Here is a 15831-nt window from a genome sequence, read left to right as displayed (position 1 = left end):
TTTAGGCAGATCGCACGTGTCCGTTTGCAAGACGCAAAGCCAGAAGCGTGGATTCCGATCCGGGGTTTGCGTAAACAATATGAGGTGAGACTCCAGTCAGCGCAGCCGCGGGGCAAGAGGTTTGCCGCGTAGGGACGACCCCGCGTACGCGTCACGGTTTCCGTGAGGACGTTTGAGATGTGTGAGAGGAAAGCGCTGGGCTCCTCACGTCAGCCAACGATCGGGATCAGTCCGCCGTCCTGCCCTCCCAGCTAGGAAGCCTTCCGCCGGCACTCGGAGAGCCTCCCTTGGAGAGCAGATCATGCCGTCATACGTGGCGAACGCTCCTGACGCAGGATGCGCGGTCGTTTGGTTATAAACGGCTGCAGTTAGATTTTTATGCGCTAACTTACGGGATAACGCTTTCCTTTTGAGAAGACGTTTGTGTTCCGTCGAATTCCGCAGCGTGCGTTTACAGTGCTAAGTTTTCCAAATTGTTTTCTGAGTAGGTATTGTATTTCCTGGGCGTGATTACTAAAACTTATGAAAGAGGTAGGTAGCGCTAGGTCTCCTGCCCGGTTTTCATCCTGTCCTACAGGAAGCCGCTGCTTTTGTCCTGTGTCCTTCTGGACATTGTTCTGCGAACACAGACCAGCACAGCTCTGTGTGCACGTGTCGTATTTCTTTCCCACAAAAGGTGCATGGTACTCACGTCCTGCCGCTCATGTTTTCATCTAGTCCTGCCGTTTTCCAGGCCTCCCTGTGTGAACACAGACACGGGGTCTGCTCTTCTCTTTATTTTGAACAGACTCCAGCGTACGGGTGGGCCGTGACGTGTTTGACCGGTAAGCCAGTGGTCTGAGTTCCAGCTCCGGTTGGACGCATTTTGGTTGGACGGTTACCGTTCTGCAAAGGTGGCGTGGTCGCGTGTCCATTTAACCGCTCCTGATTGCGAACCTGCTTCCGTGCCGGGGGCTGTTCTAGTTCATGGCCAGTGGGAGAAAGCAAACAGCCTCTGGCTCGCCTGGGCTTGCATTCCGGTCGAAGCAGAAGGACCAGTAAGGAAGTGGGTGAGACCTGGCACATCTCACTGAGGTGCTCTGTGAAGGAGTGGGTGTGGGGCCACGGGACAGAGGCTGGGGCGGGCCGGCGCTACAGTTCAGAACAGGGTGGTGGGGGTGGACCTGGAGGAGGCCTTGGGGACATTTGAGCAGAGACCCGAGAGAGCTGATGAGGGGTGTACCGCACAGACACCTTGGAAGAGAGTCTTCCAGAAGCGGGACGTGCAAAGGCCCTGAGGTGGGCGTCTGGGAGGCCAGGCTGCGCCAGGCCTCGTAAGCTCCGGTGGCGTCTTTGGCGTCTCCTTGGCGTCGTGGAGGCACTGCCGAGTTGGACAAGAGGCGTGGGACCTGACTCACACTCTAAAGGACTGGCTGTGGTTGCTGAGTTGCAGGCTGATGCTCAGAGGCCAGTACGGGCTCCAGGGGCTGGACCAGGAGGCCACCCGACGGTCGCGGCAGAGCCCGTGTGAGCAGCCGTGTCCGGGTCTGTGCTGACGCTGTAGCAGTGGGGGCAAGTGGCCTGGACGCGGCCCCAGGGACTACAGGCTTGTCCTGGCGGCTGGCCCGGCCCGTTCGGTTTCCAGAAACAGAGAAGACAAGAGGAGTGTGGTTGGAGGAGCAGGCAGGTGCCCTCCGGCATGGAGCTGTCCAGGAGGCAGGTGGGCAACCCCAGAATGCAGGACCCAGAGTCTCACGTTGGGGGGTCCAGCCTGGGGCAAGGCGGGGAGGGAACGTAAGAGGTGGGTTTCTGGCCGGGGCAGGAGGCGCCCAGCGGGGAAGGGCTGGCAAGGAGCCGGAGGAGGACTGGGCTGTCCCGGGAGGGTGCGGGGGAGCCCTGAGGGGGTGTCGGTGCAGAGATTCGCAGCCAGCTCGGTGCGGAACTCAGGGACCGTGCGCTGGACACCGAGCAGAGAATGGTGAGGAAGGGGGGCCGCGGCTCCAGCAGAGGGGGGACGGGACGGGCACCTGAGCAGCCGCCTGCAGACCCGCACGGGCGGTGGAGGCCCACGCGGAGGGCCGCTGAGGGGCAGTAGTTGGTCGGGCGGCGTGGCGGTGGGGAGGTCGGTCTGTGACAGCGTGCGGACTTCGTTGACTTTGGGGTACCTGCAGTGGTTCGGGGATCTGCTGGCTTCCGGGCTGTCCTGTGGGCCTTTGGGTGCCTGCGTGGGGCCGGAGAGTGGCAGGCAGCTGGAGCCACAGACTGTCTCTGTCACTGGCCGGCCCACTGTCCGTGGGGGAAAGAGTGACTTTTCTCTGTTTATCTCGGAAATGGGCAGCTTTAGAAGTTGTACCGACGGCCGTGGCCCGCCACGTGGCCAACGTGTCATGTAGGGGCAAGAGAGGTGACCTTTGTGGGTGCCTGTGGTCTCGGGACCATCAGTGGTCACTGGCTCTGGAGCGTCTGACCTCCAGCTCAGTGGCCACAGGGCTGGGTACAGCAGGGACAGGCACTGATGGTGACCCTATCAGAACCTGGTCCACGTCCAGGATACAGAATTCATCCTTTTCTTCGGGAAAACAGTAGCTGCTTCTCCCCATCCTGGGACGAATACCAGCTTTTGTCCCAACTCAGAGCTTGGTGACAGGATGCCCCCGACCCCAGCACCACCTCCCCACATTCCTGTACCACGTTATCAAGAAAAACCTGACTTAACGGGACATCCCACTGCCCCTGTGACTTTGCAGTCGTCAGCGTCGGTCCTCCTTTTGGGTTTAAGCCGAGTTTTCCTGTGCAGTATTTTCCATTCCCGGTTTTGTGTACTTTGTACGGGGGGCTCGTCCCCTTGCTGTAGCGTGCCCCCGCCGAAGCCCACCCCCAGCCTGGGGGCTTTGTTCTTGGGGAGAGTAGCTTCCTAGGAGAGAGCTGGAGGCTTCATTCACTTTGGGAGTCAGACTTCTCTGCGTCTCACGTCTCTTAGACCCGTTGAAACTGGCACTTCGGGCTTCAACAGGGGCCCTGGCACCTGCTGGCGCGAGCCTCGGAGCGGCTGCTGCCGGGCCGGACCGCCTTTCCTCGAGCGTGACCTGTGCGGTGACCCCCCACGCCCCCGGCCCCGCCATGCCACACGCACGGCTGAGTGTGAGCCGACGTTCAGCTGCACTGTGAGCAAAGAGACGCCTTCCTCCCTGGAAGCCCACCAGTCAGGGCCATCAGCAGCGGCTGTCACGGCTCGGGCTGCAGACTGTCACTTTCCTGTCCTCTCTGAGTGGAGGGTCCTCCGACCCTCTGAAGGCCGTCCACCTTTTGGTGTGTGCACAGGAAGTCTTGGGCTGGGCTGACCCCTAGGCCTAGTCCCGCTCATTGTGAGCGTTCAGCTAAGCCCCAGAACACCCTTGGCAAACATCTCCGAGCAGCTCTGGCCACACAGCAGGCCAGGAGGTTTCCAGAAGGTAAATGCTTGTTCTGCCGGGTGGAGGTGCTCTGGCCGATTCCACGGCTCCTCAGCAGCCGGGCCGCTCATGACAGGTGGCTGGTGGTGCAGGTGTGGCTCTTGGATCCCCGGATCCCGGGGCTTCTCCTGCCTTGTCCCCCTGCGCCTCCTCCAGATGCCCTTCTCCCTGTGTCCCTGCGCCCTGGCTCATGCTGTGTCGAGCGTATGTGGGTGAGCCCCATCTGTCACCCCCCTGCTTCTCCAGCTGGGCGTTTCCAGCAGCTCTTTGCATGTAGTGCATTGTGTGGCAGGGTGGTGTTCGTTCTTTTTGTACTTGTACTTGTCACACCCGAATTCTTGTCGTAAGAAATTCACATGAGGTGCAGGAAGCCAAAGATCCCTTCGATTGCCACCGCTGATCCCGGCCCTGGTCCTCCGGTGCCTGCCGACATCCGCTATCCGCCGGGGGTGAGTCTTTGCAGGGCGTGGTCTGGAGGTACACGCACGTGTCGTTGGCGTATTTTCTGAGCCTGGACTTGTGAAGTTGTTGGTGTGGTTTTAGGGACCCTGTCCTGGAGTGTCCCGAGCACCTGCCAGACTTACCTGCCCTTTGGGTGGAAGAGGGGGTGCTTCTGGAGGATGGGGCTTGGGCCCTGCCCTCGGGCCAGGGGGTCCCTAAGGTCTGAATAAACAAGCGCCCTGCTCGAGTCCCAGGGATCCGCATCACCGTCCTCCGGGCCTTGTCCTCGCCCGGTGTGTACCGCCTGCGGCCGCCTCTCCCTGACGGCACACAGGCTGCCTTCTTTCCTCTGTGCTCATTCCCCAGGCCCGTGTGACTTGGAGAGCCTGGCCGGACAAGCACCCACAGACCCGACCTATGACACACTGTATGCTGAGGCGCACGTGTCTGCCTCCTCCGCTGCCATCGGTCAGGCCGCTGGAGAGAGGGGCCTGGGCCTCTGGAATGGCAGGTTGGGCCCCCACGCGCTGTGCAGGGCCAGCCCTCGGGGCTGCTGACCTGCACTATGAAGCCGGGGAGGCCCGAGGAGCTTCCCACGCCCTGCCTCTCTGAGTGGTCAGGACGCCACGGTGAGCGTGGGTCCCCGTGTCCCCGCAGTGGTCTCCTTGCTTGGGCCGCCGGGCTGGGAGGGCTGAGGACCCTCGTTCAGCACCTGTGTGGTCTCACCTGGTCAGCGCTGGCCACTGTGGCCCCCGTGTCCACAGCTTGGACGTACAGCTCTAAAAAAAACTTGTTGAAACATATTCTCACGGCATAGAAACTTTTCCAAGAGTGAAGAGAGCAGAGTTCTGCTGCTGTGTTTGGGGTCTTGCTTGTTCTTGAACATTTTCTATTTTTTCCCTGTTCTTTTTTTCATACAGATGTGTCAAAAAATTTTTGTAAAAATATTTATTTTTGAGAGAGAGAGAGAGAGAGAGAGAGAGACAGAGACAGAGTGTGAGTTGGGGAGGGACAGAGAGACGGGGAGACGCAGGCTCCAGGCTCCGAGCTGTCAGCAGAGCCTGCTGCGGGGCTAGAACTCACGGACCGTGAGATCATGACCTGGGCCGAAGTCGGACGCTCAACTGACTGAGCCACCTGGGCACCCCACACACAGATGCGTTTTTCATCTCGTTGATCTTACTTTCTGGTTTTGCTTTTCTCAGTGTGTGTATTTTTTGGTGTCAAAAGATCCACACGTGTTAGCATTTCAGAATCTTGTTCCTGTCACCTCTCCTTACTGTTTTCATGGCGTTGAGTGTGCCCTATTGTACGAAACCAACCTAGGTGTGCCCCCAGCCCCGGCGGTTGCGGGTTGTGTGACGTGGGCATGCAGCCTCACTGCTTTGTGCCTCTGTGCCCCCGTCATGAAACGAGGGCCGTGGTAGTTCATGGCCTTGTCTTCTGGGATTCTTCTTTTTGATTTGGACCTAATTACCGAGTCTAGTAGTTGTCTATCAAGTGGACAGAGTCTCAGAGAATGTTTTGTCACATGTCCGGTGGGTGGTTTTCTTGAGGGCATAACCTTTTTGGTGATTTGCCCTGCAGCGTCCGTGGGATAGTTTTGATGCTAGGATTGCCCCCATTTTTCTGCAAATGACCAGGGTTCTGAGTTGTGCGTAGGAAACACGGGAACTCGTCTGTAGGTCCTGGGCCCATCTCCAGGGGTTTTGATTCCATGGATTGAGAGGTGGATGTGTGTGGACTGGAGTGACTCTGGATGATGTAGACCGTTGTTCCCGTTCCAGATGACCCACCCTGTTATGGTGCCCCCACCTGCGGAACCCCACGTGTCCCGTTGTCCTGTCCAGTGAGTGCGCCCCCCGCGTTCTCCCCGTGCCCTGTGCTGTGTGGCAACCGCCTGCCCCCTCCTTGCCCAGCAGCAAGTCTCACGAGTAGACGGCACCCATGTGAGAACCTACTTACTGTCCATTATTGAGCTTTTATTTTTTTAAATGTGAAAGACAGTGACGTGGGGAAAGTGCGCCGGGCAGCCGCTGTGGAAAGCAGTATGGCGGTTCCTCAGAACACCAAGGATGGAATGATCCAGCTACCCCACTTGTGTGTATGTAGCCAGGAGTCAGAAGCACAGACTCGAACACATAGCTGTGCGCCCGTGTTCACAGCTGCGTCCGCGACAGCTGATGGGGAGATGGTGATGGAGAGACAAGGCAGGGTCTGTCCACACGCTGGAGTATCGTGCAGCCTCAGGGGGGAAGGACACTCTGACCCAGAAGATGGGTGAGCCTTTCCGACGCGGTGCTCAGTGACGTCAGCCACAGAAGGACCGCGTGACCCCCCTCACGTCCAGTCCACAGGCACAGTAGGCGGGGGCGCCCGGGGTTGGGGACGGGTGTGGAGGGGCGTTCGATGAGGACCCGGTTTCAGTTTGGGAAGATGAGAAAGTTCTGCAGGTGAAGGCCCTTGATGCCCCGAGCTGGATGCTTAAAGGTGGTTAAGAGGGTAAATGTCGCGTTAGGAGTATTTTACCACAGGAGGACAGACTGCCACCCCACCTATGTAGGCACGCACCGTTGCTTCCTTGACACGCATTCCCTGAAGAGCGCTTCCGGGTTGGCGGGCGGGGACTCCCCTCTTGGTTACGTTTCTTACCTTGTCCGACGGCCCGACCCTCCTTGGGGTCGTGGGGGCTGCACGGCCAGGTCACGGGAGCCACACACCAGACAGGGAAGCTGTCCCTGTTGACGGAGACCTGGGGATGAGCGAGTTCACCCTTGCTGTTGTCTCTGCTGCCCCCAGATGCCTCCCGAACGCCTTCAGCTGTGCCCCAGGGGACCTGGTCAGTTCAAGTCCCTCGGAGCCTGATCTACCCACGTCCTTTCCTAGGGCGTGTTTTCACAGCAAGCCGAGTGCTGGGGCAGCTTCCTGAGAGGTCACCTGTAGCCAGGACCCCTGCCCCTGGCTCAGCCTTCTGGCTTTAGAGCGTCCACTTGTTGCAAAACCCACCTCTCTGTCTCTCCTTTTTCTTGTGCGGAACATTCTGGAACCATCGCCCTCCATGTACCATTTCTAACTAAAGCTCCTACACGGTGGTCCTCCAGCAGAACGTGTTTTCTTTTTGATCAGCTGCAGACCTGAGTGTCTGCAGGACTCCACGCGGTTTAACGTACCGATTACTTACTTCACGTTGGACTTTACGTTCCTCAGTTATGTAACGAGGTGTGACAACTTCACCGTCGTCGTCACCTGTGCCTTGTCCTTGTTCCCACACGGTGTTAAGTGGGTTGGCTGGTGCACCTCAGGAGACGGTTGTCCAGGTTCCCGTCTCTCCCTGCTCCCGTGCGGTTGACGGCTGCGCGAGGGTTGTCGGGCGCTCGCACTGCACCATGCCTGGGTCTCGGGGCTTTGGAGATAGGCCCGAGGAGCCCTGTCACGCTGGCGCGTCAGCCTGCGGTTGTCTGGACCGTGACTGAACCCGCTCTCTTTCCTCGAAGACGTCCTGCCTTCTCGCTGTCGCTGAGGTTGGTGGGAGATTCTGGAGCGTGGCCAAGAGTTTTCTGTGCTTTGGGTTTTTAGTGCTGTTGGGAGTGACCAGAAGGGCCCTGGGTCTCGTTGCAGCCAGAGTCGCAGGCCACCGAGGGAAAGGCTGTCCGGTGGTGGCGTGAGGCCGGGGCAGGTGTGGGCATCGTGCACGCGTTCTAGTCTTGTGCAGTGGGGCACGTGGGGGAGGCAGGCCCTGCAGCCCACGTCCTTGCTCTGCGAGGAGGGGGTGGCTCAATGGTGGCACCTGGGATTCGGGGGCTGGGACTGTGGCCAAGGACCAGCCCGGCGGAGAGTCTGCCACGGGCGTGTGAGCCAGATCCTCGTGCCTGTGGTTTGTGCGGGGACGACCCACCTGCTCCGGGAGGGGCGGCGAGGGCTCGGGCGACCTCGGCCGCCCACGTCCCCCGCCTCGGGCGAAGGGGGCCACGTGGGCAGGCCCGGTGTTCTCTGGAGGAGGGGAGGGAAAGCAGATTTGCTGCTTGCTTCGTTGGTGGGGCCAGGACCCGGATGGCCGCCCAGAAGTCCGGCGGTACTTGGCCGCCTGATGGCCTCCGTGTGAGTGTTGAGTGGAGGGGGCAGAGACCCCGGCCTCCTGGGCGCGGCCGGGTGTGTGTACGTGCGCGCGCGTGTGTGGGCGGCCCGTGCACACTGGCCTGGGTCCCAGGGGACGCGGGTGCCCGCCGTCAGTGGGATGGAGCATCTCAGAGGGACGGCTCGTTAAGGTCACTTTCCTCCTCTTCTGAGCCGTTGCGGTGTTCCCCTCATCATTAAACTGGCTCGTTTCCATTACCTTCGCTCGGAAGGAGGCCGGAGAGCCCGGTGAGAGTGGGTCTGGGCTCTCCGCCGGCTCTACCGCCAGCTCTGCGGGGGCGGGTTCCGGCCCCAGGGCCCAAAGCTGGTTTCCAAATTGTTGTCAGGTGCTCCCGACCCTGCCGCCTGGGCTCCAGATTCCGGGAAGGCTCTGGCGGGAGGGAGCCGCAGGCCACCCGCCCTCCTGGAGAGAGGACTGCCGCCTCCGCCGCCAGATCCCCGAGAGACTGGGTGGACCTCTGCTGACGGTCCTCTGCACGGGCCTGAGCGGAAGACGAGGCCGGCAGCGGGCTGGGGGCCGGGGTCTTTTGTGGATTTGTTTTCAGTAAACTTGGCCTGTGGCTCTGGTAACGGTCTGCACACTCCTTTGATGGAGTAACACAGAGGAACGACCGCTTGAGCGTCTCTGTAGGATGTTTCAGAAAGAAATCCCTCCTGGCTTGAAAAGATTTCCTTCTTTCTGTGCCAGTGTCTTTAAGTCCCAAGGTCATAGAGCTTGAAGAAGCTCCCAGAAGAGTGGGAGCTGACATCCAAGGCCGGCACAGTCTCCCCCTCCTGGGTGACGGTCTTGTGTGAGGTCCCTTAAATCCTCTCGTGGGGAGGAACACAGGGGTTCCCCCAGGCCCAGTGAGGGGCTTCATCTCGGGGTGGGGGGGGGCGTCTGTGAGGGTGACTGAGGGTGGGAGAGCCGGGGGGCACCTGCGGGAGGCGTGTGGCCTACAGAGGCCCAGGGGTGTGAGGACTGGGCTGCGCAGGGCTTCCGCATGGACGGCTGCCGGGCGCCGGTGCTGGGAGCTCACGTTCTCGTCCCGGCGGACCCCGAGAGGCCCTGAGAGGCCCCGCGCACGCACGCCGAGCGCGGCAGGCGGGATGGGGAGCATCCCTCTTCCGGGAGGTGCCGGTTGTCCTGATACGGCTTGAGGAAGAGCACTGCGAGCCAGGGTGACCTGCCGCGGAGTCCGGGGGCAGTGGGTTGGCCGGTTCGTGTCCAGAGGCAAGGCTGTGGGTGGCGGAGCCCCCGGGCCTGGCCTGGTAGTGGGGTGTTTCTGGGAGCCTGGTACCGTGGTGCCGTGAGAGGCCAGGAAGAGGGCCTTCGGGCGCCACGGTGACCAATAGCCACTCCCACAGCTTTGTGACGGACTCTGATACTGCGGAGGGCGAGTCCTGTGGGTGTAGCTTTGGTCACAGTGCCCGTGGCTCCTTTGGTGACAGAAGAGGCCGTGCTGTCTCGCACGTGCTGCCTGGCCTTGTGCTCGGTCCGTCGGCCTTGGGCTCACCCGCCACCTGCAGGCCAGGGAGCCCCCAGCTTGCGTGCTTTGTGCTGTGTCTGGAACGTTCCCACTGAGCTGGGTGTTTTCATTCTCTCGGAGACGTTGGCGTGTGTTCTGAGTTACGGTGTTGAGTTGCCAGGAGCCAGATTGAGGTCCAGCGCTGCTCAAAGACCGTTGCACCCTGGGGCACTTTTAATGCCCTGGACCCGCTTCCTCGTCTCTGTGGGGGACGGGGCAGCAGCAGGGCCGTCCTGAAGGGGAACCCACACGGCCAGGCTGAGCAGCTTGAACGTGACAAAGCACAGACTGTGGGTGTCTCTTACTGTTGCTGGTTGGAGGGAGGAGGGAGGAGAGGCGGGCACGCTGACCCATGCCGAGCACCCCTGCACCTCATCTCCCCTCCTCTGCACGGTGACGCTGTCGGCTGGCTATTGATCGCTTTTTACGGGTGAACTAAAATCCTGTCAAATAAAAGTAATTCACCTGATGTTACGTGGCCAGTGGCGGGCTGTGGTTTGAACCCAGGTTGGGGTGCGTGTGCAGTGCCCCCACCACACTGGCCCGGGGACGGTGCGCGGGGCTTGAGCTGTCCCAGGTCTGGGACTCACAGAATGAGGTCCCCTCCGGGCAATGGCTGATGCTAACGTGTGTTGTTGGTCCCGCAGGACCCCGGAAGACCTTTCCAGGTTCATCGTTGACCTGCAGCAGCGAGAACTTGCCTTGCAGGACCGGAACAATGTCATCACCAGCAGGTAGGCCTGCTGGCCCCGGTGGTCGTGGGGGGCATTGGCTTCGGACAGCGGGGGCGCCAGGGAGCGTGCGTCCCCTAGGCTTGGCTCGGGAACAGCTGTGCGTCACTGTTCCCTCGGCCTGAGTGAGTGGGGGCTGGGCCGGTCTTGCGGGTGAAGGGTGCCCCCCGTTTCTGTCACACGGTGGGGACCCTGTCGAGGCAGCATGTGGCTGCCGGGCCGCCCGCCGCCTTCCTGGTGCTCTGGGGGGGCCACGAGAAGGATGTGCGCCTGGACCGGGAACCTCTTTGTCTTTGCCGGCCTGTCTTTGTGGCCTGGGCTCCGACTGACCCCTTGATGGTGTGGACCCCAGGCTGCGGTGGATGGGTGGCGGGGGGAAGCGTCTGCGTGTTTGTGCCCTGTGTGCGCAGAGAGGAATGGAAGCCGGGACGCCCCTGGTGGCGAGTAACAGGAAAACCCGCCCCCGCGGCGGCACAGCGAGGAAGGAGTCCCGTTCCCGGAGGGAGGCCCGCCGGCCAGCCGCTGCGTGACTTCTCCGGTGCTAGGTTTTTCCTCCTGACACCGAATGCCACTTGAGGCCAGCTGGCGCTCTGTCAGTCCGCCCCATTCTGACACGACCCCACAGGTGGAGGGCTCGGTCCCACACGCTGCCCCCACTCCAGACCCTGGTCTCCAGTCCTGGGTCCCCCGGGTGCCTGCAAATGCAGGGTTTCCCTCGACACCCCAGCCTCGTTCGAGGATTTGCTAGAACAGCTCAGAATTCGGGAAATCGCTTCACATGCAGTCACTGGTTTGTGACAAAGAGTGTGTTCCGAGCAGCCAGCTGGGGGGGGCTGGGGGTGAGGGGTGGGGGTGCACAGCTTCCGTGTCCTCTCTGGGCCTGCCCCTCTCAGCACCTGGGCCTGCTCTCCAGCTCAGAAGCTGTCTGAGCCCCGCTCTGGGGTGTTTATGGAGTTTCCGTGCTGAAGTCGCTGGCTCTTGGTGAAGAGCTCAGCCCCCACCCTGCGGTCCCCAACCTGGAAGTCCTAGCCCCCCCAGTATGTGATTGGTCGCTCCAGCCACTCCTGTGGTCCCCTCGTTAGCTCGGATGGGGCTGGGGTCGCGAGGGGCTTGTTACGAGTGACGAAATGCCCCTCTCACCTCAGAAGCCCAGGCTCTTAGGAGCTCAGTGCCGGGAGAGGGGACGGAGACCAAATGCTTGTCCTTAGGCCACTCCCAGGCTCTCCCAGGGTTGTCTTCCTCCCTTTTCTGGCGACCCGTCCGCAGGCACGAAGGAGAGACCTGCGCCCCACTGCCGGCGCGTCCCCCTCCGGCCTCCTCGGCCTGCCCCAGAGCTCTTCCGGAGGGACGGGGCTGCCCCGACGCTGCGGCTCGTCCACGTCCCGCGGGGACCCCTCAAGGGGCGGGACAGCTGCGGGGGTCTGTGACGAGGCAGCCTCAGCCCTCTGTGGACGTGGCGTCTTAAGGATTCATTAGGAGCCAGAGGGAAGGTTTTCTTATTTTGGGGGTTGATGTCACTTTGAAAATGGGATTTTAGAAGCATCTGGTTATGTTGGACATAATCACGTCAATTTAGCTTAAGAACCTCAAATGATAAAGATTGCCTTTTGCTTTCAAAGCTACTGTCAGATGAAACGGGCGTTAAAAGTGACTTGAAATTGAAGCTTTTACATTTTTCTAGACGATCTTCTTCATTTTACTTTGAATTTGGGACAGAACGAACTGTCAGAGGGAAGAAAACTTGTCTTCATTTTTCTCAGGCCCGGCTGTGAGGTGGCAGGAAGGCCGGCTTCCGTGTGCGGGGACGTGGGGGCGCAAGGGTCCGCTGCGCACTGGCTTGCAGGTGTGAGTGCGGAGTGACCTTTGCATTGATCCCTTTCGGGATTGGCTTGGGCGTGGCCTCTGCCTCAGGCAGCAGTCCCCCCCGCCCCCCCCGGGGACCCCCAGGCACCTTGTCCTTCTCCTGGTCCCCTCTGAGAGTGAGGCAGCCACCCCGGAGTCTGTCTCGAGCAGCAGTTCCCCCCCACCCCCCCGGGGACCCTCAGGCACCTTGTCCTTCTCCTGGTCCCCTCTGAGAGTGAGGCAGTCACCCCGGAGTCTGTCTCAGGCAGCAGTCCCCCATGGGGACCCCCAGGCACCTTGTCCTCCCGGTCCCCTCTGAGAGTGAGTGGCCACCTCAGAGCAAGGGCACATCTCAGGCGTCCCTGGGAGCAGGCCCTTGGTGTCGCACTCAGTCTGCACACGGCCACCAGGGCGGACCGGCTATCACGGCGTGGCCGTGTCCAGGGCCACGGCCCCGTAGGAGGAGCTGAGCGCTCGGGTGATAGGGGAGGCCAGGTGGCTCCCGCTGTGCTTGTTCATGATAGATCCGTGTGTGAGCCCCGGGAAGAGATGGTGGGGGGCCCTTGACATGTGGCCCTTCCTGACCGGGACAGAGAGGTCTTGTGGCCTGGCATCCTTCATGCTGGTAGGCTGCCGGGCAGCTGCTGGTCCCGTGGGCAAGAAGGCGACGTGGGCTGGTCATGGCCTTCTGCGTGGAGGACAGGGAGGCCTGGTCAGGACGGCAGACCTCACTTCTCACGTTCGCGGCCAGTGAAGCAGAAATTGAGGGCACGTGGGAAGAGGCACCATGGCCAGCGGCCGAGAATGCGGGGTCTCTGCAGGTGCAGGCACGCAGGGGGCAGGGCCTGAGGGTTCAGAGGGCCTTCCCGCTCACACAAGCAGGGGAGCAAGCGACTTGAGGCCGTGGTGCCCAGGCCGGAGGGTGGGCCCTGTGAGTTTGGGCCCCAGGCATTTCTTCTGGTCTGTCCCTCACCGGGTCCTTCCGTGGCGGCTTCGAGTCAGGCTGCACCAGCCTCGCCGTGGGTCATTCAGGGAAGGATCTGGTGCTCTAGTGTCCTGCGCTCGCCTCACTTGGGGGAGGTGAGGGAAGGCACATCCCTGGGCCACGGCTGGCCAACCCCGGAGTGGAGCGGAGTGTGCCCGTACCTCACTGCTGGCGGGCCTGGTCCCGCACTGCCACCAGCCTCGCTGGGATTTGTGCCTCCCTCGATGTTCGTGCCCGTGGCCTGGAGGCTGCAAGGCCAGCGGTGGGCTGGGGCATTCAGAGGCAGAAACCTTCCAGAGCCCTCCCAAGTTGCACGGGGGTGGAGGTGTTCTTCTTCCTGTGGTAGAGATGAACTTCGCTGCTGGTTTCATGCACGTTTCCCTGAGTTCTGAGCTCTGATTTCCTTACGTCAAAGTGGGGTTCGTGTCTATCGTGAGGGCTGTTTTGAGGTGTGATAATGGCCCCAGTGTTCATTAGCGCCCTGGGAATGCCCGGAGACGTGGGGCCCTCTGTGGCGTGGGGCCGGGAGTCAGGAGGGTTTCCGGTTGGCGCTAGGGCACCCTGCCCTTTGAGGGGTGTTGTGAACCCTTAGGCCAGGCTCTCTGCGGTTTCCCCTTCCGTGGCCGTTCTCGGACTGCTGCAGGGCACCAGCGGGCACTGACGCGAAGGGGTTTGGTGGTGCCTTCAGACGGGAGGTTAATTACAGCTCAGGGAATCCTGCCTTTTCGCCGCTGCTGCCGTAGATTTAGTTTTGGTTCTTGGAGGCTGAAGGCTCACGCTCTTCCCCCCCAGGCTGTGTGCCGCGGACACAGGGTGATTGTGGAGGATCTGGGTGTGTCCTGTGACCCCGTGCTCCGCCCAGAGCTCACGGGATGCTGTTGTGAGCCGCCTCGCCCTCGCCGGGCCTCAGTACACAACCTGTGCAGCGCTCACAGCTGGCTTCTAGAGCCGGGCCACGGCTGGGAGGTTGTTTTCCTTTGGGGCCCAGACCACGGCGCCTGTGACTGGTGTGGGTGCGGGGGTGGGGGGGAGCATCTGCACCTGTGACAGATGTGGAGGCAGAGGGAGCTGCCACGGGCCCTCGAGAACCAGCCCCGCAGCCCTTGCCCTGCGGGCTCGTGCTGAGGGTCCTGGCACTTGGGGTGGATGAGTCCCGGGACCCTGGGCCGCATCCGTAAGCACATCCGAGCCCCGGGCCGTACCGTCGCTGTAGGTGGTTTGAAGCATGGCATTTTCCTCTGGGTTAGAGCTGCCTCCCGAGAGCCCCCGGTCGCAAGCTGTCAGGGGTCATGAGCCCTGGCGCACCTGGGGTCACAGTCCTGCCGCACACGGCCAGCAGGTCATTCCCGCTGCTGCCACGAGCGCTGGGCCTTGACTGGGGACGCCTGGGCCTTGTGTGGTGAGGAGACTCGGGTGGGTGGGCGGTCCTCGCACATGCTGCCCGTCTCCGGCTGCGAGCGGCACTGCCCTTGGCTGTGTGCTTTCCCGGCAGCCGGCAGGCCGATGGGTTTTGTGTCACCCCTGAGGGGGGGCAGTTAAGATCAGTATCAGGGTCATAATTCTTTGTGTGGCTCTTTCCCTGCTGTTCGTGCGAAGCATTTGGGCTGTCGTCTCGAACCGCCTGGAGTATGATTAGGCCTTGTCACCTCTGTCACTCTGTGTCTATGTGAGTTATGGTGCTCTCAAGCTGTCCCGAGGCCAGCAGGGCTGGTGACGGCCGCAGAAGATTCACAATGACCGAGGACCTGTTCTCTCTGTGCACGGGGAGCCCTGTGCCTGGAGAGCGGCCAGGTCACTGGCTCGAGGCTCAGGCTGCCCGTGCTGGAGTCCTGGCCCGCCACCGAGTTGCTGTGTGTCTTAGGCAGTAGAATCGCCTCTCTGCCTCACCTGTCGGGACAACGGTGGCAGTAACTGTCACGGGGCTGTCGAGAGCCAAGTACGGAGGTTCTTTCTGTCAGCGTTGGGTGCCCCGGCGCCCGGTGAGCGAACGGGGCAGCGGTGGCCTCTGGGGCGGCCGAGGGCAGGGCGCTGAGAGTTGTCTCCTGTGTGTGGCCGGGGGAGGACGTGGAGGGGCTGGGCCCGTGGTCCGTGGGAAGGACAGTGGTGGCAGGCGAGAGAACCAGACTGGTGGGCTTTTGGTGGGAGCTCGTGGAACAGCAGCCTGCTTTGTGTGTCCACGGGGGGTGACCAGGAAGTCGCTTCAGACGTGCTTATGTTGAGGAGCCCGTGAGGTCAGGTAGAGGTCGTCCCGCCTGGGACCCTGCTGGCCCCGGGGCTTTGCTCGGGTCTCGGCTGCGTTTGAATTGCCCGCCTCAGCTAGGCTTCCCGTCGGATTGGGTGTCACGTATGAAGTGTGTTTTGATCGCGTGCTTGTTTACCTTGACCCTGGCGCGGGGACGTGTCTAGGTCGAGGGAGTCACAGCTGCGGTTCCGGTCAGAGTGACGTCGGGCACGCGGCGAGCGCGTGCGCTGCCGGAGGCGGGTGCCACCAGCGCTGCGGGTGCGCGGCCCTCTGGTCGTTCTCAGTCGCTGAAGCCACAGGCGGTTGTCGCGGCTCCGCCTGCGAAGCGCACCCGGCATCGCAGCGCCGACCCCGCCGGCACCAGCTGTGTCACCGCCGCACCGTGAGGACGGCCCCGGCCGCTCTCCCTGCCCCGTGGGGTCGGTGTAGGAGGCTCCCCGGGAGACGCATGTCAGACAGATCACGTCCCTCGGGCGGCCTCTGCCGTGAGAAACCTTCTGGGACATTCCGTTTCCCC

General features: G+C 61.8%; 2 protein-coding genes across 4 annotated transcripts in view; one reads left to right on the top strand and one right to left on the bottom strand.

Moving 5' to 3' along the window:
* The window catches only part of MAD1L1 (mitotic arrest deficient 1 like 1), a 316953-nt gene that overhangs the window by 48062 nt on the left and 253060 nt on the right, over positions 1-15831 (top strand). For both annotated transcript variants that reach the window (XM_042971184.1, XM_042971183.1), the window contains one exon: positions 10162-10248. In XM_042971184.1, the coding sequence (XP_042827118.1) occupies positions 10162-10248 (87 nt within the window). The remainder of the gene's footprint in view (positions 1-10161; positions 10249-15831) is intronic.
* Positions 5873-9307, bottom strand: LOC122234540 (translation initiation factor IF-2-like). Of its 2 annotated transcripts, none has more exons than XM_042971187.1 (2): positions 6444-9307; positions 5873-6355 (listed from the first exon to the last, which is right to left on the bottom strand). In XM_042971187.1, the coding sequence occupies exon 1, from the start codon at positions 9104-9106 to the stop codon at positions 8183-8185; it is 924 nt and encodes a 307-aa protein (XP_042827121.1). In that variant the 5' UTR covers positions 9107-9307; the 3' UTR covers positions 5873-6355; positions 6444-8182. The 2 variants fall into 2 exon arrangements, with proteins under 2 accessions (XP_042827121.1, XP_042827122.1); XM_042971188.1 differs by having other exon boundaries at positions 6525-9307.

Source organism: Panthera tigris, chromosome E3 (assembly GCF_018350195.1).
Source record: "Panthera tigris isolate Pti1 chromosome E3, P.tigris_Pti1_mat1.1, whole genome shotgun sequence".
Taxonomy (NCBI): Eukaryota; Metazoa; Chordata; class Mammalia; order Carnivora; family Felidae; genus Panthera; species Panthera tigris.
Note: the sequence above shows the minus strand (reverse complement) of the source record. Positions and strands in the feature narration are given on the sequence as shown.